The following is a 26,288-nucleotide window of genomic DNA, read 5'->3' as shown; positions in this document are numbered from 1 at the left end:
CACCAGTGAGAGCTGACTCCCGAATGTCCACTCCATACCCTACACCGAAGGGATGGTAGTATCACCATGATTAGAGTGGCTCAAGTGTAAGTCATCATGCTTGATAGGACTGAGAGCATTTCAGGAATACAGTCATCCCCACTTCAATCATGCGAGGGCCAATTTTGGTACTGAGATAGTTCCACATGCCAATAAAATGATACTGACATTCTTATGGTCCAAACACTCGGGTATTTGGTTAGACAACCACAGCTCCCACAATTGATTTCGAAAATATTTCCAATCCCAGCAATGCTATTCCTTCCCAGAAATCATGACAGTGAAAGGAGGATAAGAGGTTGGATAGCAAGGTGGGAGAGAGTTGGTACAATTTGAAGGAGGTTGAAGTAATAATAAGAAAAAGAAAAAGTATGAGAGAAATTTGGTGTTGAACTGAGGAAAAATCGTCTTCGTATATCTGGTTAATGACTGTTACTATCGTTTGCATTAAGAATCCTTGTTTTCATACGAGGTAGCGTGCCACACACAGCCATACACGATCTGTATAACGCCCGTGGTCTTGACAGTCGTGTGTTTGCAGCCTTTGTGGAGGTTTATTCAGCAATTACAATTATCTACACTTACTTTACGTCGGCCACAGCAAGGTATGTTTGGCGACGCATCGGCACAAGATATGATGATAGCAACATTCAAGAGAGCCAGGAGCGGCAGGGTTGGAGTTAATTACTGGGGCTGGATGTCGAGTCACGGCCCAGGGGAACCAGTAAGGGTGAATAGCAAGTTGAATGCCAGGGAATATGTATTACTTCTACAAGATGTGATGCTGCCAACAGTAAGAGCCATGACAAACCCTGAAAACGCACCCATCATCTTTGTCCAGGACAATAGCCCCATACACACAGACCAGCCTGAAATTCAGGTAATGGACTGGCCTGCCAAAGGCTGTGATATCAACCCCATAGAAAATCAATGGGGGATAATGAAACAAGAAATAAAAATGGGACCAGAACGGACATGCGATGCTATTGACCGATCAGTGAGAGAGGTATGGGAATCCGTGCGACGCAGACCAAACATTTGCGAACGCCTCGCAGCCTCCATGCCAACCCGCCTGAACGAGGTAATAGACGCCCGCGGTGGTTGGACCCGCTATTAACGAGGTCATTCATTTGTTCTGTAGATATACGTATTCATACTCGTAAGGTGTATGAAGTTGCACATTAAGTATAGTTTATTTTTATTTTTTCATGCAATAAAATATTCATGTAACGAATTCAATTGAATTGTTACCCGTTACCCATGTTATTTCATTATTTTTTCATGCAATATATTAGCACCCAAATCCTGTACTAGATTAGTATACCCAGTAATGTGTTCTTAGCATGGAATAATAAAATATTATCCTTGTAAAATTGATGCTTTGATGAATCATACAACCCACGGTAACAAAACCTGGTGTGTAACATCTGTGTGACCAGATTCGTATATTATTGGTAATACAGGTAATTATAGGGCAAAAACAGATGCAGCCAAGCCCAAGTTGGTAAAGTAGCCATTTATGGTTTTGTGATCCTTGGTCACATCCAAATAACATATCAAACGTTTACCATAATTCAAATAGTGGATCCAGGTGATATAAGACGGAGGGCAGAAGGACAGATGAAGAGAGAGAGAGAGAGAGAGAGAGAATACAGCTGCTTATAGGATTATGAAATGGAGGATAATACCGTCTGAATAATAGTAATATGAATAGTCAGTTCCAACAATATTTAAGGCTTTTTATATAGACAATATGATAACGATTGAAAACAATACGATGTGATAAGATTTCATTTAAATAATAATTATTTCATAACAATTACGATAAAATTTATTAAAGCAGATGGTCTCAAATATATCGATCAGATTAATAACTAAACAGGAATAAAAGTTCTCTCTCTCTCTCTCCATACACTGTATGCAATTCTTTCGTTCCCGTTCTTGTACTCTTATTATATCTCACCCCCTCCACCTCTCTCTCTCTCTTTCTTTGCCTATATATATTTCATTCATTATTGCATTTCTTTGCCTGTTTACTGTAATTTCGCTCCTCCTCCCATTCGAACTACTCTTAACTATGCATCGGTTGTTTGAACGTGGGCCACTTTCAGGGCAAGAAGGGCATGATCACTCCGAGCCAGGCCTGGCAGGGCGACACCACTTTTGGAATTGGCTGTACTTCAGACAAACTCCTAACTCATTTTTTTTTTATTGAAATTGATTTGTGAAGTCTCAACTCTTGTAAGACTGAAGGAAAATACTCAAAAGAGAAAATTTCGGAAAAGCTCTCAAGTTACGGACAATGTGATGTGACGTTACCAAATGAAAGTATAAATATGTAATATTACTAATATACTTATATTTGTTCGTTGTAAAATTTATTCCAAACATAACAATCGTAAAATAAGGCTTCATAATGGAAAACGTAATTACAATTAGTGTTCGTAGCTACTAGAAGAGGAGCTGTAGCCAGCGTGAGTACACAGTCTAGTCTAAAGAGACCGTGCCTGAGCAGAGAATTTGAAGTGAAGACCCTAAAGGGCCCGTTACACTGAACGATAGTCTGTATCGTTCGCAAAAACATTGTGTACGGGCTTGCATGAATGCAAAAGTGGGCGGAGTTTCGGGTCTGAACGATCACGGCGGGAATCTGTCACGACCAGGTTGCTGGCTTGCGACTTATGTCTGTCATACACAGGTCGTGTAATATCATAACGCCACCGCGCGCCTCTCCTCTAGAGGTGAAGCCACGTCTTCCAGAGACATAATCTTTGTTCAGACTGAAGTCGGCGCGGAGATCGTTCATACCGTCTGAATAGTGTATGTGTCGATAGACAATCGTTCAGCGTATGGAGCCCTCATACACTGAACGATTGTATGAACGACTGTCTGAACGATTGTCGTTATCGACACACACTATTCAGACGGTATGAACGATCTCCGCGCCGACTTCAGTCTAAACAAAGATTTTTGTCTCGAGAAGACATGGCATCATCTCTAGAGAGACGTGCGCGATGGCATTAGTTCGGCAGACAAACACACATTGAACGACCTGTGCATGATAGACTTAAGTCACAAGCCAGCAACCTGGTCTTGACAGATTCCCGCTGAGATCGTTCAGACACGAAACTCCGCCCACTTTTGCATTCAGGCAAGCCCACACACAATGTTTTTGGAACGATACAGACAATCCTTCATAAAATCGTTTAGTGTACGGGGCCCTTACACTCATCGCGAAAAGTAGTCGACGTGGTAGCAGCAGAAGCTGTGGCAGTACAAGCGCTTGTCGGAAAGAGCTACCGCAACAAGGAAAGGAGTAGAAATAAAAGCCCAAGAGAAGAATCCAGTTTTCTATGCTCAAGAGTCGACTGAGTGGCTGACAGAGCTGTGGATCTGACTGACTTCCGTCTTGGGGTCGTAAGTGGCGTAGGAGGTACTCAGAGGCTTGTAGATGGTTCCTCTCAGGTGATGCAAGGACCGACCAACCTGGTTTTTGACCTGTTCAAGAAAAAAAAAAAAAAAAACAGAATAGGTTGAAATCAATGACGGCAAATTATTCAGTCAAATTCTAGGCATACAGATCGGGGATTTAGGCTCTAAGTGACACACAAATAGTATAAACAGTTCCATCAGAAATATGCCTTTTCTGTTACTCTCGACTTTCCCTCCCTTTCCTTTTTCTTGAAATATCCTTTCACGGAAAGGATGGGAAAATATTGGCTGTTGATGAGATTCCCTTATATTCCTTCACGAATTGGGAAGTTTTAAGATAGACTGTGATTACACACACACACTCACACATAATATATATATATATATATATATATATATATATATATATATATATATATATATATATATATATGTGTGTTGTGTGTGTGTGTGTGTGTATATCGAGCTACAAATGTCCGTTAATATCTAATTCGCTTTACCTCGGAATTAATATATTTTCATATATGTTTAAACCGAAGGGGAATTTATTCAGCGATAATAGAATTGCCGGCCGACGGGCACGAACCATCGACATTTTCAATTCCAGGACTGGCAGTGAAGCCTTAGCCACCCCGCCAGCTAAGGCTTCACTGCCAGTCCTGGAATTGAAGATGTCGATGGTTCGTGCCCGTCGGCCGGCAATTCTATTATCGCTGAATAAATTCCCCTTCGGTTAAACATATATGAAAATATATTAATTCCGAGGTAGAGCGAATCACATATTAAAGGACATTTGTAGCTCGATGTATGTATATGAATCACGGTAATGGGATATGACTTTATATATATCTATATATATCTATATATATATTATCTATTATATATATATATGGGTGTGTTATGAAGTTCCACGTATGCAGCATGTTTATACGTTTGTATAGGCACACCTGAGTACATACACATGAACTATTAACTGCTTACAACTGACCTCTTGATTCATATAGCAGTAGACGACCGCCACATACAGGCCCTGGAGGCCATCTACACCGGTGGCCAAAAAAGAATATACCTGGAACAATTAACATTGCTGTTTTTAAAAACAAAGCTTAATATTTCAGTTGCCTTATTTTCTCGCCTAATTTATGTTATTGCAATGAAAATGGGTCTTACTTCATGTGTTTACACATAATGTGCAATGTTACTCACGTGCATTCCGATGCATGGTGTGGTATAAGGAGGAACTACGAATGTGATGAAAAACTGCAGTCCAAACATAGGTAATAGGAACATGGTAGCCTTAACCGCTCTCCTGAAATCAGTTGGGAACCTTGAGTAATTTTAAAATACCTTTAAAGTAAAAATATTGTGCATTTTTTCTGAACTTGACTTAAGGCAATTTTTAAAAAATTAACTTTATCTGTTTTTTAAAATAAACACGAAAAATATTCATAGGTTAACAAATAAAAAACCATTAAAATCTTTGAAATGTAACAGTAACGCAGCAGAATGTATTGTTAATTATATTACATTTGGCAAAGCATGCAAATGCAAGGCTTTATTTAACTGGTATTTATCTCAATTTAGATTTATACCCACTTATTTGCCACTGCTCCATCGTCACTGACGCTCCTCATCTGTGTAACCACAACTCGAGTCATATTTGCTAGCAAGATAGTATTCACCTGAAAGAGAATTTAGTTTTTAACAGTAGAATAATGGAGTGATAACAAATGTTTTGGAAATAAGTGTAAGTTGTCATTAATATTTTTAAGTCGAATCAGCTTATCACGCATTTACTAGGAATAATGAAGTCACGATAAAACTATCGTGAACGGTTAATGAACTGATATAAAGCAGCATCCTACCACTAAGATGATAAGTTTCGGAAGTTCTGTTATGAGGTAGAGATGCCGATCGTCGCCATGTTGGTCTCCCAACCAGCACTGGTAGTCTTCGAGTAGTGCGCGACTCACCGCCCAAGAACAACCCAATACAACTGGCGGAACTGTGAAAAGGACTACAATTTTAAGAAAAGCTTGTGTGTAAGTCGGTAAGTGTATTTCCTATAGTTACTAAGGTACTCCATTATGAGTAGGTAGCACATGCTCAACATTATGTTTATGTTACACTATCATAGGGAAGACCGTGAGCCTCCATAACCGAATGACACCAGCATGCGTAGGCTAAATTTATTTAGATATCTTGTACATCTAGTGTTAAGGGTTTTCTCTCACTATTATATTGTGTTGCATGGATTAACAGAACATAATTACGACAGGCTACATTTAAAAGAATTTAACATATTACCATTATTAGAGGTGATAATATTTCAAAGAATTTAACATATTACCATTATTAGAAGTGATAAGTTATTCGGGGTCGTAAGGTTTCGAGTGGCTATCCCAGCACACGAAGTGGTAAACAGCTCCGATTTCAAATTTAGCAAATTCGTAATAAATGAATTACCTAATGACGGCTAGGCTATGCGAATAACCAAATATCTATTTCATCTTTATCTTGGGACTTGACGAGATGCAGTTTGCAATATATTACCGAGGCATTCATCGCAGGATTTGTTTTCAGTAGTCAGGACAACAGCATTTGGCACCATTGTCCATGCTTGAGGGATGTTGACGAAATGTGCTTTCAAAGTTATTTCTATAGTAAATTGCTAGATTGCTGTCATTGATAAAGCTGCTGAATTCTTGACTATAGACATTGAAAGAAATTCCTTATAGCATACACCATTTTTAAACAGCAATCATCGATGGTATTATTTCTGTAGTTTGGGATGATTAGGTTAGGCTAAGTGTTCAAACATTTTCCGAAGATCTTTGCCAGATTTTGTACGTAGCTGTCAAGGCATTTGGGCGTTTATGGTTACAAATTTAATCTAATTATAGACGTGTTAATGTCTCAGTTGTATATATTTCATGCTTTTTATTGTTATTATTATATGTAAAATAGTTTAACCGGACCAATGATGCTTTCTGAAAGTAAATGGAAGTGCTAGGCAGTGTTTGAACAGATGTTGATCGGAAAGTCCCTATTTATGTTCCTACTCCGCGCTCCTAAAGGTGCTACATTCGGCGTTGATTTGTATAGTTGAACCATTTCTCAATGACGAATACTCGACCGGAACCGTGTCATAGACGTATGATAAAAAAAAATCATATGGTTATGAATAGTTGTACCAAAATTCATGCGAATGTTGTGATCGACAGAACATCCTACCTGACAGGGATAATGTCGTAATGGTACAAAATAGCCCAATGACAGTCATTTCTCCCAAGATCACTTAGAAATATTGATTCATAAATGATGGCAAGACATCAAGCTAAAGTTGCAATTTCCGCATGATATGACTTTCTGTAACTACTATTAGATTCCGGCAGAAATGATATGCAGGAAAGTTGTTCAGATAAATGAGATGCAAAGAAATAACCTAAGGAATAATGGTTTGTTTGTAAAATAATATAAGTTGAAGACATATTTACAATATGACATGTTATTGATTCCAGATTGTTTAGCATACGTTGTTACTGTGACGATACCTGATGATGCGACGAGCGGGAATGTCTAGATTCAATTTGCAAGGGGATATTTGTTATTACATGGTTTAGGCGTCATTACTACTTAGCGCTAAAGGGTTAGATTTTTAGACGAGATTTACACGTGGCATTAATTAAGTTTTCATGTGTGTGCTTGTTTATTTATTTACTTATAAAATGTGTTCTTAACCTTGTTGTATAATGCCTACTTTATAGCGATGTTGTTGTTATCAATTTGTTAATGCACTTGCTATCTATTAACTATTGTTCATCTTAGTCATACTAATATCTGGCAACGCTGTCTGAGCGATAACTTTCATAACCGGACCTCCTTAAGTGGTGGAGTTTTCGTCGATTTCATAACTGTATCCTCAAGGGATATTGTGAACTTCTTGGGAACATTTTGGCACTGGTTTTTGGGAATAATATGAATTACAATCAAGCTGATTGTTGTAAGTTATACCTTTGGTCTTTCAATAGAGGAATTGCCAGTGTTTTGATAACCCAAATATTTCCAGTTCACTTATATCTGTAGACAATGTTCCAAGAAAATTTTCCAGATCGCAAGTGAATTATTTCAAGATTAAAAATATTTCTGCAAGATAAGAGAGATATTACAAGATCAGACTATTGCAGCATGGGTAAAAATTGAAACTAAAAGCAATGGACAGATATTCTTAACAGCTGTGTTAATTCTTAAATGTGCTAGGGTAAGGTTTTTATTTTAAACTTATACCGCACAGAATACCCATTAAAAAAAGTAAAGCTGGCTACTTAACAAAATCCTGCACTCCGACAATTGACGCTCAAGGGAGATGTTTTAAAATTGCAAAGAATTCGATAACTCCTAGGATTATTACTACCTCAAAGCTACTAGCCAAAGAGCTAAAATGAGAAATGCTGAAGGAGAGTGGCTCAGAAATGTTTCACCCCCTCCGTTTCTGATCTATGAATCTCGTTTTTTTTTCTTATTTTTTTGTCTTATTAGTGAAAAAAATATATTTTTCGGTTTTAATAGTGTTACAAGCAGAATTTTATCAAAGTTGACCTACATTTACCAGAATTTAACAAAAAAAATTTTCGCGTGTACAATTTCCATATAATCTGTATTTCACTGATAATCTCGTATTAAGTTGTTGGTAAGATTTTCCAGCCTCCAATTTTAGTCATGGGTCTTACATCCCTGATGGCATTCATCTTTTTCTCGGTTTCAATTCCTGTTCTGTTTGGGTCTGATCTGCAGAAGGACATTGTGTTACTTTCCCGTAGGGGGGGTAGCGCCGTCAGTGGACCTCATGCGGTGCACTGTAGGCATCACTTAAGGTTCTTTGCAACGTGCCTTCGGCCCCTAGCTGCAACCACTTTCGTTCCTTTTACTGTACCTCCCTTCATATTCTCTTCATCTTACTTTCCACCCTCTCTTAACACATAATTCATAGTGCAACTGCTTTGAGGTTTTCCTCTTGTTACACCTTTCAAACCTTTTACTGTCAATTTCCATTTCAGCACTGAATGACCTCATAGGTCCCAGTGCTTTGCCTTTGGCCTCAATTCTATATTCAACTCAAAATTGTGTTACTCGTCCTTTTCTTTACTGAGACTCAAAGGAATAGAATTAAAAGGCGAACTCACCCCATCCTACGAGGACGTACACATAGGTCTTGCCCCTCCCGGAGAAGGCGGCCACGATGAGCCGATGCAAGTAGAGGCTCTCGGACAGCATCCAACTCCAGACGGCGACGCTGAAGACCTTCGTGAGGAAGACCAAGATTTTGCACCCTTCAGCGTTGTCATCCAGCAGCGTGTTGGTCTAATAAACAGACGAGGGAGATTAAGTTAATTCTCTACTTCATGTAAACCCTTTCAGAAATGTCTTCAAAACATATTTCACAAGGAAGACAAAACAATCTACTTTTAGTCTCACCTCTGTGTATTCCGGTATCCTCAGAACAGCTACGTCTAAGAGACTGAAGAAGGCCTTGAAGAAAAGGGCCCAGAATAAGTTCAGGTGTAAGATGAACCTCTGAGCTCGAAGCGGCCTGCAGACGATCATACAGTCAATTCATTATCTGTCTACCTACCTGGCCATTTGTATAAATGCAGCAGTTCATGGCGCTGCGTATAAATACATGTAGTATATATATATTATATATAATATATATATATATATATAGATAGTATATATATATATATATATAGCAAAGTTAAACACTGTATCCTAGTACTAGAATATTATGTTGTAGGAAGCCCACTAAAATTTGGAAAAAATTGCAAGTTTTTATTTAAGCTTTCGGAGAGAACATTCTCTCCCTCTTTGAAACTGGACCTTTTCTGTAATGCAGTTGTGACAAAGCTTGTAGTTAGTGTAACTAAGTTGTTAAACATGATTGGCAAACCACCGTAGGGCAGTTATTCTGATAAAACTATACGCTTGTATGTTATTTCTTTTACCTTGACCGTTGTTTTCAGTTTTCGTAACTTTTATTTCTCTTTCTGAAAGAGGGAGAGAATGTACTCTCTGAAAGCTTAAATAAAAACTTTAAATTTTTTCCAAATTTTAGTGGGCTTCCTACAACATATATAGATATAGATATATTATGTATGTATGAGGTTTTAGTCTTCCTTTTCACGAAGGTAGATATATGAGGTTGTAGTCCACAGGGGAAAAGAGAAGCTGACATTCCTTTTATCCGAAATTCCTTTTAAAGGAATTTCAGCTTTTCTTTTCCTCTGTGGACTACATCCTCATATATCTATCTTCGTGAAAAGGAAGACTAAAAACTCATACATACATATATGTTGTAGGAAGTCTACTAAAATTTGGAAAAAATTGAGTCTTTATTTAAGCTTTCGGAGAGTACTACATTCTCTCCCTCTTTCAGGAAGAGAAATAAAAGTATATGTATACATATTTAGACATACAATTTATACATATACAGGTGGTACGTAAGTCTATCGGTCTTGAAAGCTGGAAAAATAGGGCCTTCTCATCAAGTTCGAGACGCCACTGACTCTAGGTTTCCTGGACACTTAGTGTAACTTGCGAGAGGTATTACGAGCATGGCGAGATCTACGGTGGATTACGAGGTTCGAAAGGTTAAACGGTTATGGTTGATCCTTATTTATTTTTACTGGTGAGTCTGCAATAACCTGACTCAGTTGAGCAGGTTATTGGTTGATTCGAAAGTAATAATGTCAATTGTCATTTCTCATTTGTTTTTTATAATTGAATGATATGGATATTATTCAAAATACCTTGTGATTCTCACAATTTCTCTTTAATTTTATCCAATATCCAACAGAATCTAGACCTTATCACTTGTTCAACACTGCTTTGTTGGAGGCCGACTTGTCACTGACTGAAAAACGACTAATATTTCCTTTTTAATCAAAACCGACAAGGCAATGTAACATCATCATATACGATCACAGCTAAATACTTTGCTGGGAAGAACGGTTAACACCTACAAGTAAGACAAAAATGCATACAGATCAAATAACAAAAGAGCAATGGCAAGATCATAAGCAAATGATGCAATAACAGAAAGCAACATGATTGTCCTCTTCCTCCCTTCCTTACCTGTAATAAGGGATGATGATAACAGCAGGTATAAGGACGACCATGGAGGCAGCGTGCATGGTCACTTCCCAGTAGTAGTTGATCAGATGGTAGTGGCGATGGCTGCAGGTGGCATATTCCGTCTGTTCCCTGCCGCTAGGGTCCCGGGCCCAAGATCCGTTCGGCCAGCAGGTTTTCGTTCCTTCGACTGTAATTGTCATGGGTAGTTATTCAAGCTATAAATACGCAGGTTTTAAAAACGCAGTATCGTGGATGATGATGATTCACTTTAAAGGTGAGTTTACACTAGGCTTCACCTGGGTGGCGTCACGTGCTGCACAGCACATAATATTGCCTCTACACGATGTGAGTGCTGTGACCGATAGCATCATTTTCCTGACAGCCACGTACATCTCTGTTTTTATATGATGTCTAATTTTACATTCCATAAACATGGATGATGCTGATAATACTCAAACAATGGATCTCTTCATGCTTCCATTCCATGGCGATTACAGTATAATAGAGAACTGGATGATAGCTGAAAGGTTACTAACGCTAGTGATTCGTCGTCTGCAGATTGTCTGGGTCAGGCTTCAGCTATCAGCCTTGATAAGTTAGTGGTGAGCGTGACGCGTGAGTCCTAATGAGCAGTCCAGTAGGCGTGGCTAACAAGAATGTGGGAGGAGTTGGTGATGAGACTTACGTATGTAGCGCTCTGTGAAGCCTAGTGTAAACTCACCTTAAGAGGAACAGTAGCTAATGTTATATATGAGGTTCCTCAGAGTAGTGTTCTAGGCCCGCAACTTTTAACATATTCGCACGATATGAGGTGTGGCTTGATAACAAGCTCTTCATTATGTCCAAAAGATGGTGATACTCTTAACAGTCACTTGGCAGAAATTAGTGCATTCAAATTATGGGGATGAAGCGAGAACATATCAAAATTCACACTAACTGATAAAAAGTGAAGGGGATTGGATCCTCCCACACTGTAGTGACGTAGTGCCGTCAGTGCACCTCTAATGGGGCACTGCAGGCATTACTTCAGCATCTTTGCAGTTTTGCAGTGTCCCCTCGGTCCCTAGCTGCAACCCTTTCATTCCTTGTACCGTATCTTTATTCGTATTCTCTTCCTTCCATCTTGTTTTCCACACTTTCTTAATTGTTTCGTGGTGCATCAGCGAGGTTTTCCTCCTGTTACACCTTTCAAACGTTCTACTCTCAATTCCCTGTTAAGCGCTGAATGACATCATATGCTCCATTCCACTGGATCCTCCATTCAGATCTTTTCATTGACTGTTTCATTGAGTACAGACAACTTATCTAGAATTCTCGGTGTCATTTATGATTATAAATACACTTCTGAGAAACTTAAACAACATATCTCATCTTCAGTTGTGCAGAAATCTGTTTCTTGAGAGTCTTTCAAGACTGTAGGAGACCTGGTGCCATTCTTTTCCTCAGAAACATCTGGAAATTGCCCTCGGCTTTTGTTAAACTTTGTATTCCAAATCTTAGTGTTATTCTCTCGTGCCGTCTTTCAATTCTCTCATAGTATACAGTGTCAAGTTTATCATATAATGGATCATCCAGACTGTGGAAAGGTATTCCTTAGTCATGTAGCTGTTACACTGGAACTTCAGAGGTGCCAATAAAGTGTATATTTGGTGAGACGACTCGCATGAGTATAATTTTAATGTTACTTTATCATTAGCCTTACTGGATTTACTTTGTCATTTTTCTTATTTGTTTTTCTGTGTTATTTCTCTCATATAGTTGTTTATTTGCTTCTGTATTGCTTTTTCCCTACTGGGCAGCTCTCCCTATAGGGGCCCCTGGGCTTGTAGTGTCTTTTTCCAGATGGGTTGCAGCTTGCATGGTAATCAAACCACATAAATATACTCCAAAAGGTAATTGACAGATTCATTTTACAAAATTCATAAAAAAAAGTCCAAGACAATTTATTTAGTCGTGTTTATGGGTCCACCGATGAGGTTTGCAGACTTTCGGACAAATTGTAAGCCCTGTTATCAAAATTAATGTGGAAATATGATCAGCAGCTGATTTTATAGTCTTTCTCATGTAAGGGGGGGTAGTGCAGTCAGGTCACCTCTATCGGACAGTTGCAGGCATTGCTTAAGGCTCTTGGCAGCGTCTCTCCGCTAGCTGCAATTCCTTTCATTTGTTTTATTCGACCTCATTCCATATTCCCTTTTTTTCATCGTACTCTCTGCCCCCTCCCCCCGCCCCTTAACAACTGTTTCACATTGCAACTGCAAGGTTGTCCTCCTGTTACACCTTCAAAACCTTTTTACTCTCAATTTCCGTTTCAGTGGTGAATGACCTCATAGGTTTCAGCGCTTTGCCTTTGGCCTATATTTTATATTTAATTCCTTTTTCTTGGCGACGAGGTCATATGTTTCATCGCTTTGCCTCTGGCCTATATTTTATATTCATTCCTTTTCTATGGCTACGAGGTTCAAGATGTTCACCAGGTTGATTGTTTAGTCTTATAAAAAAAATCGGAAAAGGAGTTATTTAGTAAATGCAACAAGGTTGTTGAAAATGAACCAAATTACATTTATTTTCAGATAACACGACTTACAAATATTTCGGGAAAGTACGTAACTACCCCAGAGTCATGTTTGGGTGACTACCTATCTCTCTCTCTCTCGCTACTCTCTCTCTTCTCTCTTCTCTCTTCCATTGTATATATATCTATATATTATATAATTATATAGTTATATATATATATAGATATATATAATATATAGATAATAATGTTATTATATATACAGTATATATACAAATGTATGGTATATGAATGTACACAGTTTACACACACATATATTGCATATATACATATGTATATAAATATATATATATAAATTTATTTTATTTTTGTATATCCATAATGTATCTATATAAATGTACATACAGTCTATACACATGTATGATATATGTATTTATACAGTTTACATAGATATATTATATATATATATATCTATATACATAGCTATATACACATGTATATACATACGTATATATATATATATATATATATACATATATATATATATATATATATATATATATATATATATATATATATATATCTATATATATTATATATATATATATATCTATTATATAATATATATATATTATATATATATTATAATCTATAATATATATATATATATATATATATATATAGATATAATATATATATATATATATATATAGATATAGATATAGAAAATATATAAGGCAATAAGTAATGTTGTTGATATTAATCTTCTACTCACGGGCACATTCAGGCTGGCCTTTGTAGGCATGAGGGGGACACACGAACGAGACCACCTCTCCCGCCGGCGTGTCAGGGAAACACGACCATCCGTCCCAAGTAGCAGGGCAAAGGACCTTCCCCTCTGCAGGAGGAAATCAGAAAGGATAAGATTTTTTTTTTTTTTTTTTTTTTTTTTTTTTTTTTGAGCAGCATTTTTGAATTTTAAGTAGTGCTCGGGTATTTTTATTTTCTCATGTTAGTTGTGTCTCATAGTCCCAAATTTAGCTTATTTAATTTATTGGTTTATTAAATATTCCATTTTCTCGCATAGCTTAGAGGCACATACATACATTTCTCTTTATATGTAGCTTATATTTATAGGTATTCTTTATATTATGACGATGGGAAAACAAAGCTTTAAGAAAAGTGTTCGGCGTCAGGTGGCAGGATAGGCTAAGAAATGATGCCATAAGAAAAATTCCGGGAATTCCAAATGTAAATAAAAAGGAAAAAGATGGTTAGGACGTGTCCTTTTAACAACCTGTAGGAGAAAGATTGCGCGGGCATGTCAGCTGGGCTCGTGTGGGCATCGAGGGGATTTAAGACCCAGACTGACAAGGGAGGGAGGTGGAGATTAGTAGAGGCAAATACAGAGATCGAATGACGTGAGAGGAGGAAATTCAAGGAATCTGCGTCACAAGGTATTGGAGGCGGTTGTGATTATCAATGAACCTGTTTTAGTCATTCCTAGCTGCTTATGTTGGATGTCAAATGTAACATATTTGTCATACCTTATTCAGATGCCCCATATTCCAGTGATAAGTGAAGAGGTAAACGGAAGAAGTCTTTCAATCTTTTCTAGGTTCAAACCTAATTCTGGGATGCATGGTCATACCTACAGGGCTTTTTATATTTCCTCCTTATTGGTATTGGTGGCAGATAATTTAAGGACGTTACATTCTTAGATGAGATTAGATGTTTTACGTGATAGTATCTAAAGCGGTTTTTGCTCTCCCTGTCCTTTGCTTTATCGGTTTTACCATGCTCATAATTATGTCATGATGTATATGTGACCGTTGTTAATGAAACAGAGCAAGATCTCTATTGCAGTGCTTATAGTATATCTTCACGTCAATGGGAGCCATGTTTAATAGAAAAGATTTGCATTCCAAATAAGGTAACGTGACCTGACAGTTAAAATTGTATAGTCTTCAACATTACCTGATTCTGACGTTTTGTTTTGCATGTAATAAGTGTGGAGGAGGTTACGCTCGCAGCAACTAACGGCCTCTCGACAGCATCCCTCCAGTTTGGCTGCTTCCAAGATATCTGAGAGCGATGACGTCACTGCCATCCATCCCTCTCCGTCGTCCGGATCAAAGTAGTGCGTGCTGTTCTGTGGAAGTTTAGAAGACTAAGGTAAGAAACGAATTTTGCTCTTGAGAGTTACTTTTTTTCTGTTATTTTCTGTTTCGTATACATATGACGTCGTTGAATGTATGTCTATCGTAACCTTATCAGAAAACATGACGTCCATGCGGGTCTTGCCGTCGGACAGCGTGATTTTATTCGTGACGACTTTGAGATTGTACTTCCTCCTGTGGGGCGGCGTGAAGAAATAGCACCAGAAACACGTCTGGTGGTGATAATAGTTTTCCTCCGTCGGATAATAGTCCATTACTCCAAAACCCATTCGGCACATCTCGAGAGATGTTGTCGATGCCAAACTGCTTGCTGTATGGTTTTTGCCGTCCAATATTAGACTCATCTGGGTGGGAGCGTTATCGTCCACTTCAGCGTAATCTTCCAAAGAGAACGGGGCCTCATCAACGTCGTTGGTTGCCGTAGCAACGCAGAAGCTTGCCTGTGAAGTAGAATATATGCAAGTGCCTGCCATTATTATAATTATATATTTCCACGATGTATAGCTGAAATTTACGCAACCACAACAGCAACAATGATGATTACAATACAATGACAATGATGATAGTCTTAAGAGAATGAAGCTCAGGATAAACATATAAAAAGAAATGCTCAGTACTGTTTTACTTTACGCAATAGGTTTACTTATACTACACGATACGCTGACCAAATTGGCCAGTACCTATTCCATTACACATTCGTATAGTTTACTTTGCCTAAATTTTGAATAATGTTTAGCTATATAATTTTTTTCGCTGTTTAAAAGATATTAAATTTCCTAAATATGGATGCTGATTTTATTAAGTCTCTTCGAATCATGTATATTGTTATTTATTTATTTGTTACCTCCTTATCTTATTTAAGATATAATTACGATTAATCCAATTCGTCTATGGTGCATCAATATGCCGTGACCGGAGATAATGACTTAAAAGTCACAATAATGTATGTATATTTCCAAAATACACAAAGGTTAAAAGCAGGGAGCTTTTGACCGTATGCACAACGGTCCTCTTCAGCCAACTTAATAAAAATGCATGATTTTCTTAAAAAGAAAAATTTTTTTATTTTTTTTTTTTTTTTTTTTTTTTGTGACAGTCCAGGAAATCATCGAACAACTTTCGGCGTGAATACAGCGACCATGTAATGGCTGTTTCACCGCATTTGTAAGCCAAACGTAGGCATCTGTCCCTCGCTGAAAGTCGTTCACCTCGCAGGAATCACCCAGCCACTAGGAAAGAGCACCGTACGATCATCGAGGGACAGCCGTTAGGAAGGTTGCGGGCCTATGTTGCCCAGAGCCAATGTTCCTGGAGCCTATGTTTCCCCTGGAGCCTATGTTCCCCTGGAGCCTCTGTTCCCCTAGAGTCTCTGTTCCCCCGGAGTCTCTGTTCCTCGGAGCCTATGTTTCCTGGAGCCAGTGTTCCCCGGAGCCTATGTTCCCCCAGAGCCTCTGTTCCCTTGGTTTTGTTCCCCCCGGAGCCTATGTTCCCCTAGAGTCTGTTCCCCAGAGTCTCGGTTCCCCCGAGCCTCTGTTCCCCAGACCCTCTGTTCCTTGGAGCCTATGTTCCCCAGAGCCTCTATTCCTCGGAGCTTATGTTTCCCAGAGCCAATGTTCCCTGGAGCCTCTGTTCCCCAGAGTCTATGTTCCCTGGAGCCTCTGTTCCTCGGAGCCTATGTTTCCCGGATCTCTGTTCCTTGGAGCCTATGTTCCCCAGAGCCTCTGTTCCTCGGATCCTATGTTTTCCGGATCTCTGTTCCTTGGAGCCAATATTCCTCAGAGCCTCGTTCCCTGGAGCCAATGTTCTCCCAGAGCCTCTGTTCCCCGGATCCTCTGTTCCCCGGAGCCTCTGTTCCCCGGATCCTCTGTTCCCCGGAGCCTCTGTTCCCCGGATCCTCTGTTCCCCGGATCTCTGTGGGCCTATTGTTCCCCGGATCCTGGTTCCCCGGGCCTATGTTCCCCGGGAGGGCCTCTTCCCCGGGCCCGTTCCCCGGAGCCTATGTTCCCCGGACCTCAGTTCCTGGAGCTATGTTACCCCGGACCTCTGTTCCCCGGAGCCTATGTTCCCCGGATCCTCTGTTCCCCGGAGCCTCTGTTCCCCGGAGCCTCTGTTCCCCGGATCCTCTGTTCCCCGGAGCCTCTGTTCCCCGGATGCTTATTCCCCAGGGCCTGTTCCCCGGATCTGCCCCCTCCCTCCCCGGAGCCTATGTTTCCCCGGATCCTCTGTTCCCCGGAGCCTCTGTTCCCCGGATCCTCTGTTCCCCGGAGCCTCTGTTCCCCGACCCTACTGTTCCCCGAGCCTATGTTCCCCGGATCCTCTGTTCCCCGGAGCTCTGTTTCCCCGATCCTCTGTTCCCTGGAGCCTATGTTCCCCGGATCCTCTGTTCCCCGGAGCCTCTGTTCCCCGGATCCTCTGTTCCCCGGAGCCTCTGTTCCCCGGAGCCTCTGTTCCCCGGATCCTCTGTTCCCTGGAGCCTCTGTTCCCCGGATCCTCTGTCCCGAGCCCTCTGTTCCCCGGATCCTCTGTTCCCCGGAGCCTCTGTTCCCCGGATCCTCTGTTCCCTGGAGCCTATGTTCCCCGGATCCTCTGTTCCCTGGAGCCTCTGTTCCCCGGATCCTCTGTTCCCTGGAACCTCTGTTCCCCGGAGCCTCTGTTCCCCTATCCTCTGTTCCCAGGAGCCTCTGTTGCCCCGATCCTCTGATTCCCCGAGCCTCTGTTCCCCGGAAAAAAAAAAAAAAAAAGAAAAAAAAAAAATCCCCCCCCCTTCCCCCTGTTCCCCGGAGCCTATGTTCCCCGGATCCTCTGTTCCCTGGAGCCGTATGTTTCCCCGGATCTCTGTTCCCTTGAGACCTCTGGTTCCTCCGATCCTCTGTTCCTGGACCTTGTTCCCCGGTCCTCTGTTCCCTGGAGCCTATGTTCCCCGGATCCTCTGTTCCCCGGAGCCTCTGTTCCCCGGAGCCTCTGTTCCCCGGAGTCTATGTTCCCCGGAGCCTCTGTTCCCCGGACCCTATGTTCCCTGAAGCCTCTGTTCCCCAAAGACTATGTTCCCCAAAGCCTCTGTTCCCTGGAGCCTATGTTCCCCAAAGCCTCTGTTCCCTGGAGCCTATGTTCCCAGAGCCTCTGTTCCCCGGAGCCTATCTTCCCCGAAGCCTCTGTTCCCCAGAGCCTCTGTTCCCCGGATCCTCTGTTCCCCAGAGCCTATGTGGCCTATTTTAGGCTTGAATAGGTGCCTGGTACTGTCACCTGACCCAAGGTCACTGGGTAAACCATGGTCTAAAACCATGGGGTAATCCCACCAGCGACCCAAAACGTATGTTTCCATGTATACAGTTGTGGTAGCGACTGCGACTGCAGCAACAGTAACTTCTTCAATCATTTCAATTAGTGTTTCCATGACTTCTGGAATGATTTTACCGCGCACATGGAAACAGGAATGCGGCAGCGCATGGGAAGCCGTGCGGCAATTTTAACGCTACCGCTGCTGCACCTTGTATATGAAAAGAAGTACGACTCCTAGGCAGCAGTTTCCACAGTTATATTGGCGGTGGGCCTAGCCTTTTACTCAAAAGTACGACTGCAAGGCAGCATCTGTCCTTTTTAGTCGCCATTTATGACACGCAGGACCTACGGTGGTACATTTTTACACCCCTACCACAGGGTGGTATGGCGATAATATATGATCGGTTTAAATTAAACAAATTATCTTTGAATGTAAATAAAAACGAAAGTTATGCATTTTCGTGAGCCAAGATAAGAAAGTTAACCAAATCAATATAAGAATAAATAATGTTTCCACTGAATCTGTACAATATTTGATATATATATTCACCTGTAGAACCTGAAATAGGGCACATGCAAGAGAATTGGTCAGGTGACAGTATCATGCACCTATAGGCGCAGGCCTAAAAAGACCACATAGAACCTGGGGAATATAGGACCTGGGAACATGGGCCTCAGTTGAATTCCCAACATTTGGCTTACACATGCAGTGACACAGCCATTACATGACCGCTACATTCAGGCCTAAAGTTGTTCGATGGTTTCCTGAACTGTCACCAAAAACAAGTTTTCAATTTGTCTTTTTAAGAAAAACAAATATTTTTGTTCAATTGGCTGAAGAGGACCGTTGTGCAAACGGTCGAAAGCTACCTGTTTTTAATCTTTTTGTATTTTGGAAAAGTACAGTATCGTAACATTATTGTGGCTTTTAAAGGTCTCCATACACTGAACGATTGTCTGAACGACTGTCTGTATCGTTCGCAAAAACACTGTGTATGGGGCTTCTTTGAATGCAAAAGTGGGCGGAGCTTCGTGTCTGAACGATCTCAGCGGGAATCTGTCACGACCAGGTTGCTGGCTTGACTTGAGTCTGTCATACACATGTTGTTCAATATATGTGTTTGTCTGCCGATATAACGCTATTGTGCGCGTCTCTTCTAGAGATGATGCCATGTCTTCTCGAGGCAAAATCTTTGTTCAGACTGAAATCGGAGCGAAGATCGCTCATACTGTCTGAATAGTGTTTGTGTTTCTATAACGACAATCGGTAGACAGTCGTTCAGTGTATGGGGGCCTTAACTCGATCCAGTTCTCGTGTCTTCAGTATGTTTTGTCTCCGCTTTGTTTGTGCGAAGAGCGTTTTCTTTAAATGCAGCAGAAGAAAACGGTAACGGCCATTGCATCTCGATTTTATTCCTCAGTATTTATAAGGATTATATAGTCATTGTTGTTGATGTAGCAGAGGTTATTGTTATCATAATTGAAGAAGTCGAGGTCTGAAAGAGATCTGTTATTCAGAAATACTGTGAAGGCAGAACAGAATGGTCATCTGACTGTTAAATTCTTCTTCTCTCTCTCTCTCCTCTTCCTCCTACCTCTCATCTCGGTTCTTCTCTCTCTCTCTCTCTCTCTCCTACCGTAACCTCATAACATTCACAAAGGTTCTCTAACTTGTAAAATAGTTTAGTTCTCATCGTAGCATTTCAACCATCACTAAACAACCAGTGAACATATTTAGGTAAACGTTCGGCAAGTTCTTCAATGCCACTTGTCATTTCAGCGACGGAACCCAATCTGGTGCCTCGAAACCAATCCATGGGCCTGTTTTATAATGTAATAACATTCAATAACCATTACAATAAAGACCTAATCCATAGTATAGGATATACGTAGTAGAAAACTTTATTATTTTCAACAGCACCAATCTTCCAGAAAGGATTCCATTATTATTTAGTTCCAGGAAAGGGATTCCATTAATTATTCTTTGTGAAAAACCTCCATCGCGAGAGCATATATAATGTTTATGGGCCCACAAAAAGATACGAAAAAAATTAATAGATCGTGTGTAATTCAAAAACACTGTACAAAGCTTTCGAACGCTTCTCGGGGTTCATCTGCAGTAAAAAAGAAAGAAAAAAAAAACGGGTTCGAAAGCTTTGTAAAGTGTTTTTCAATTACCCATACACGAAGTATCAAATTTTTTTATTATTGTGGACCCCTTAGAAATTTATTATTGTTATTATTATTATTATTATTATTATTATTATTATTTTATTATTATTATCATCATCATCACACACACACATCATACATCTCATCACATATCATCTTACTGATATGTATGTTTTTTTAATAATTGCATAATTTCTTTCATTATTACGGAATTATAAAAACCTGAAACAATAAAGATCACAGCATCTCCAATTGCAAAGGTTACCCGGGAAGGAGCCTGTTCGCTGGTTTGACTTCCAAATCAAGAAAAATAAAACTTATATGTTCGTTATTTTTTATATTTGTTCAGAAGCACGTTGCTAATAGAAAGGCAAAAATTATTGATGTAGCAGTTCTCTCTCTCTCTCTCTCTCTCTCTCTCTCTCTCATTCTCTCTCTATCTCAGTCTCTCTCATCTCTCTCTCTCTTATTAATATCATTACTGTTGTGATGGTGGTTACTATTAATTTGATTATCGTCAGAGTGAGCATCATTGATCTTTGTAGAAATGCACGGCAATTTTTGACAGTAGTACCAGTGGTATTAGTTGAGGATCAAATAGACGACAGTGCCTCTCTTATCGCTCCCTCCCGTTAAAAACATCTCAAGACGAAACCCTCAAGAAGGCCTCTTTTAGGGAGCTCTCAACCCGTCAAACGCCATAGGCTACTTCAAGTGGCACTTGATCCGTGGAAGCCCGTCTCCCTCGAGTTGGAGCGACAAGCTCCTGTCTTCTTTGAGGGCGGTGGGTAATGGGTTATATGGTGGCAGTGGCGGCGTGGTTAGGGTAGGAGGCAGAGGGTGAATAAATGTAAAGGGGAGGATAAGGCGAGGGAGATATGAGAAGGAGGACGAGAGGAATGCGTCTCAATTTTGGGCAGATGGGGTCTGTGTGTAAGGTTGTGGAGTCTTGGTTTACAGGGTATTTTTGTGATGGTCTTCGACTCATTTGTGTTAGCCCATGCATTTATTCCTAAAGACGCACACACGCATACGTAAATATATGTATATTTACTATATATATATATATATATATATATATACTATGACTATATATGCATATATTTATATTTTTATATACTAGCTGACAGACCTGGTGCTGCCCGGGAGAATTCTGAATGACAACCGATAACCTCTCTCTCTCTCTCTCTCTCTCTCTCTCTCTCTCTCTCTCTCGTCTCTCTCTCCTGTTAAGATAGTTGCTTCAGTTACATTGCCCATCACTTTTACTTTTTTTTTTTATTTCACCAATTCTCACCCCTTTTCCTATTGGGCCTGAATTTGGATTTGAAGGGCATTGGGAGTGTCTCTGTTCATCCCAGCAACCTCAAAAACTATGGATTAGACACTAACATCTGTAGTTTTTGGTTATTTTTTCATGTCACCCCTTTCCCACCCACTTCTTAGACTTACAGAACATTGGGACTGTCACTATTCATCTTAGTAACCTTGAAAACTACAAATTACACAGTAATAGCTGAACTTGGACTTGGAGGTCATTGGGAGTGTCAATATTCATCTCGGCCACCTCAAAAACTATAGATTAGGCACTGATATATCGTTTTTGGTTATTTTTATGCTTCACCCTTTCCCCCCACAGTATTCTATTCCAGATGCTAAGTTATATGTAAACCAAATTTGGTTGAAATTGCTCAATGCGTTTCAAAGTGTATGTGGCATATCCACACACACACACACGCATGCATACATACATCATTTTTAGATATAGATATATACATATGCATATATTGATTACTTTAGAATCACTGGCGTCCCTTACATTCTCCAGCTTTATTTTTGTCATTTCGTTTCCTTTTAAAAGCTGGTGCTTCGTCCCACAAGTATTTCCTGTCTGCCACACTCAGACCTCCTTGTGAATGCAATGCTATGAAAGTCTTGTAGGAAGAGTCCTCAGTCTCTCTCTCTCTCTCTCTCTCTCTCTCTCTCTCTCTCTCTCTCTCAACACACACACACACACACACACACACACACACACACACACACACACACACTCACTCAAAACAGTTTTAAGTAAACTTACCAGTATTTGAATGAAAATCACTGCCTTGAAAGCATCCATGGTACTATATAATTTCTCCTGCCTTCGAGTCACTGGTTAAACTTTGATCAGTTTATTGAATACTCCATTTTCCCTTACTCTGTAACTGTAATGTCACCATTAGCTCCTCACAATGAAGCAAGCAATTAAAATTCAATATAATATCACAGGTATTTGCAGTTCATGTTGTGGTGCCGAATTGCTTTACTTCACATTCCAACCAAGACTGAGTTTACACCTTGAAATCCTTGTTACATCGTACAGGTATTTTGTGGGGGTTGATAAGATAACCGGGATGAAGACTGAAGCCAATAACAGGGCGCATTTACTTCCTTTTCATAATACTTATCATTTATTACACCAAGAAATTCGTCAACGTCAAATTTGATCTGGGATGGGTAATATCATATCACACGTTACTTCGCTCCAAGCTATGATAGGCTAGCTTGAATTTCTTTTTATATTTAGATATTAATTTGTACACAACCGATTCATTACGGACATTTTTCCCAGAACGTGAATTTCACAGTTTTTCATACATTTCAAGTAAGAGCCAGTTTTTTATGACCCACGTGCAAGGTCACGGAGCGTCTCATATAATTGACTGTCAGTCCTTTTCTCTATCTGTCCGGCCTTCTATTTGTCGTTCTGTCCTCCTCAGGTTAACATTTTTGAAAAGCTGTAATTTTAACAGCTTTCATGGCAAAGTTATTATTTTTTTTATAGTATCACGACCATCGACAGGTGATGGGGATTCAGCATTTTGAGAAGTGGATCCAAGTTCGCGCTTAGAGGTCGGGACTCGAATGGGAATTGAACATCGACGTGCGCATTTAGTTACTCGATCATGTCTTCTTTACGCTTTCCTTTTAGATAATATGCAAACTTGTTTAGAAATTCATTGTTGCCTCAGAATTTTACCACATCCAAATCAGGTGCAGAATCAGCTGTGATTTTTAAGTTATTTTGAAAAAAACATCTACATTGCAAAAAATTTTTAACCTCGATTTATCGTTGACGCAATTGTGATCGCTTTTCTTTTTGTTTGTCTGGAAACTTGCGGTTTTCTGGAACATGCCATATATATATATATATATATATATATATATATATATATATATATATATATATATATATATATGGCATGTTCCAGAAAACCACGAGTTTCCAGACACAGAGAGAAAAGCCGATCATTTTCGTCTCAACGATATTAATATATTATATATATATATATATATATATATATATATATATATATATATATATATATATATATATATATATATATGATGATACGATGCATTGGATAGAGGAAGAATAGAGAAGGCTGATAGGGAAGCTGAAGACTAAGAATACCTAGAACATATACATATATATATATATATATATATATATATATATATATATTTATATATATATATATATATATATATATATATTATATATATATACATATATATATATATATATATGTATATGAGATGTAAAAGATAAAGAAAGAGGAAGACAGTGAAGGAAAGAAATCAAAGAAAGAAAAAAGAGTTCAGAGAGAGAGGGAAAGAGAGAGAGAGATAAAAAAAAGAGGGCAAGAGATAAGGAGAAAGGTGCGCCGTGTCCTTCGCAATTCACACCTGATAAGACCTAAAATGTCATTTAAAAAAGATAAGAAACTGATAATGAGTGTCTTATCAAGGATTACTCGTTTCTGTCAGGCTAAGGAATGTCAGTGTTGATATTTTGTCTTTCATTTTGTCGCAGGAAAAATATCGTCAGAGGGAGTATGTTTCGTGTGGCTTAAGAATGGTACAGTGATCAAAAAAAAAAAAAAAAAAAAAAAGAATTTGCAAATAAAGTCCCGTTTTCGTTTTTTTTCTTTTTTTTCATTTTGTATGTTTGGATGATGCTATGTCTTATCAGGTTTGAGTTGCGAAAGGGAGCGCAGAGCCCCCCCCCCCCCCACTCTCCCTCTTTCTCTCTCACTGATTTTTCTCCTTCACTGTCTTCGTGTTTTTCCATAATTATAGTATATATATAATATATATATATATATATATATATATATATATATATATATATATATATATAATACATACATATATATATCATGGTTTCGAATTATAGGCCATGAAAATGCTGAACTTCTTTTTCTTACACTAGGTTCTTTTTTGGATATTTCACCGAGGAGTCAAAACATTATTGTTTAACACTTCACTTAATCATCTACTCTCTGTCAGGCTTTAGGGAAATTGATATCGGGTGAATGGTTTAGAAAATCGTTTTCAGACACTGTTTCCTTTGTCTTCTGTTATTTCGACTGCCTCGGTTTTGAATATACTATCTAATAGGAGTTTTTCCGCTAAAACATCTCTTTACATATTACATTACTTGTTCTCACCGGCACATCTGTTTAGATTGGGAATTGTTCATAGCTCATGTTATCTGTTCAGTTATGTTGTTGTTGTAAAACGTCTCATAGATGTTGAATATGAGATAATTTGTTCTTATTTAGAAAGTTTTATAACTACCGAATTTGTTGACGTCTTTTCCCAGTCGAGTTGGAAAAAGTTCAATATTTGATCGAAACAGCTATTCAGTTAGAATAAGTTCCACATATCACTTGACAAAAAGGGGTTGTGGAAGGTCTTTGGTAATTATCACTCACGACTGAAAAGCCTTAGGAAATGGGTAAGTTTTTGGTAACTGATAATGCCACACACTAAGAAGCTCAGACAATAAGATGAGACAGCTGGGCATTCGGTTCTTACACGCCCAGTGCCCACACACGAATGACGTCATTATCTCAGCGTCATTGATGCAGATCATTGACCGAAAGTGGGCGGAGCTTCTGCTACAGAATGGTATAGTAGGGCATCTGGCAGAAGTAGGCTCAGTGGGTTACGTTGAAGTGTTCTTCATTGTATTTTTTTTATTAGATATATTTTTTTTATTTCTCTTTCATAGTTCAGTCTTTACTTCTTAATTTCCTTTCCTCAACAGAGCCTTTGGGATTGTTGCATTCTGCTTTTCTAATTAGGGTTGCAGATTGGCTGGAAGCAATAATACTAATAATGATAATAATAATGAGATGAAACGTAATAGACAATTTTCAATTTGTGTAATAATAATAATAATAATAATAATAATAATAATAATAATAATAATAATAATAATAATAATAATAATAATAATAATAATGAGACAGAACGGAGTAGGAAAATGTCAGTTTTTGTTAAAACAAATATTTGTGTTGGGAAAAAATGTCTACTTAGTAAAAACTCCCACTTTCGTGGTGTTGTAAAGGAATTAACCGTATCTGATTAAGAAACGATACTACCCTCATTTATCTCATAACTATGTGCCAATAAAAGAACCATTTATTACGATAAAAATGTTGCGTAGTTTTCAAGATTCAAGGGAGTGTTGCTGATAAATAGCAGGTAGA

At 39.1% G+C, this 26,288-nt stretch overlaps 1 protein-coding gene across 2 annotated transcripts; it reads right to left on the bottom strand.

Moving 5' to 3' along the window:
* Positions 1 to 3,375: 3,375 nt before the first annotated feature.
* Positions 3,376 to 25,624, bottom strand: LOC135215935 (corticotropin-releasing factor receptor 1-like). Of its 2 annotated transcripts, XM_064250900.1 has the most exons (13): positions 25,509 to 25,624; positions 22,829 to 22,952; positions 15,387 to 15,737; positions 15,095 to 15,269; positions 13,893 to 14,015; positions 10,603 to 10,789; positions 8,947 to 9,061; positions 8,655 to 8,832; positions 5,337 to 5,476; positions 5,068 to 5,153; positions 4,678 to 4,780; positions 4,460 to 4,540; positions 3,376 to 3,537 (listed from the first exon to the last, which is right to left on the bottom strand). In XM_064250900.1, the coding sequence occupies exons 2-13, from the start codon at positions 22,865 to 22,867 to the stop codon at positions 3,397 to 3,399; spliced, it is 1,719 nt and encodes a 572-aa protein (XP_064106970.1). In that variant the 5' UTR covers positions 22,868 to 22,952; positions 25,509 to 25,624; the 3' UTR covers positions 3,376 to 3,396. The 2 variants fall into 2 exon arrangements, with proteins under 2 accessions (XP_064106970.1, XP_064106963.1); XM_064250893.1 differs by lacking the exon at positions 25,509 to 25,624 and having other exon boundaries at positions 22,829 to 23,324.
* Between the last annotated feature and the right edge of the window lie 664 nt (positions 25,625 to 26,288).

Source organism: Macrobrachium nipponense, chromosome 19, assembly GCF_015104395.2.
Source record: "Macrobrachium nipponense isolate FS-2020 chromosome 19, ASM1510439v2, whole genome shotgun sequence".
NCBI classification, from domain to species: Eukaryota; Metazoa; Arthropoda; class Malacostraca; order Decapoda; family Palaemonidae; genus Macrobrachium; species Macrobrachium nipponense.
The sequence above is the reverse complement of the archived record's forward strand: the minus strand, read 5'-3'. Positions and strand labels throughout refer to the sequence as shown.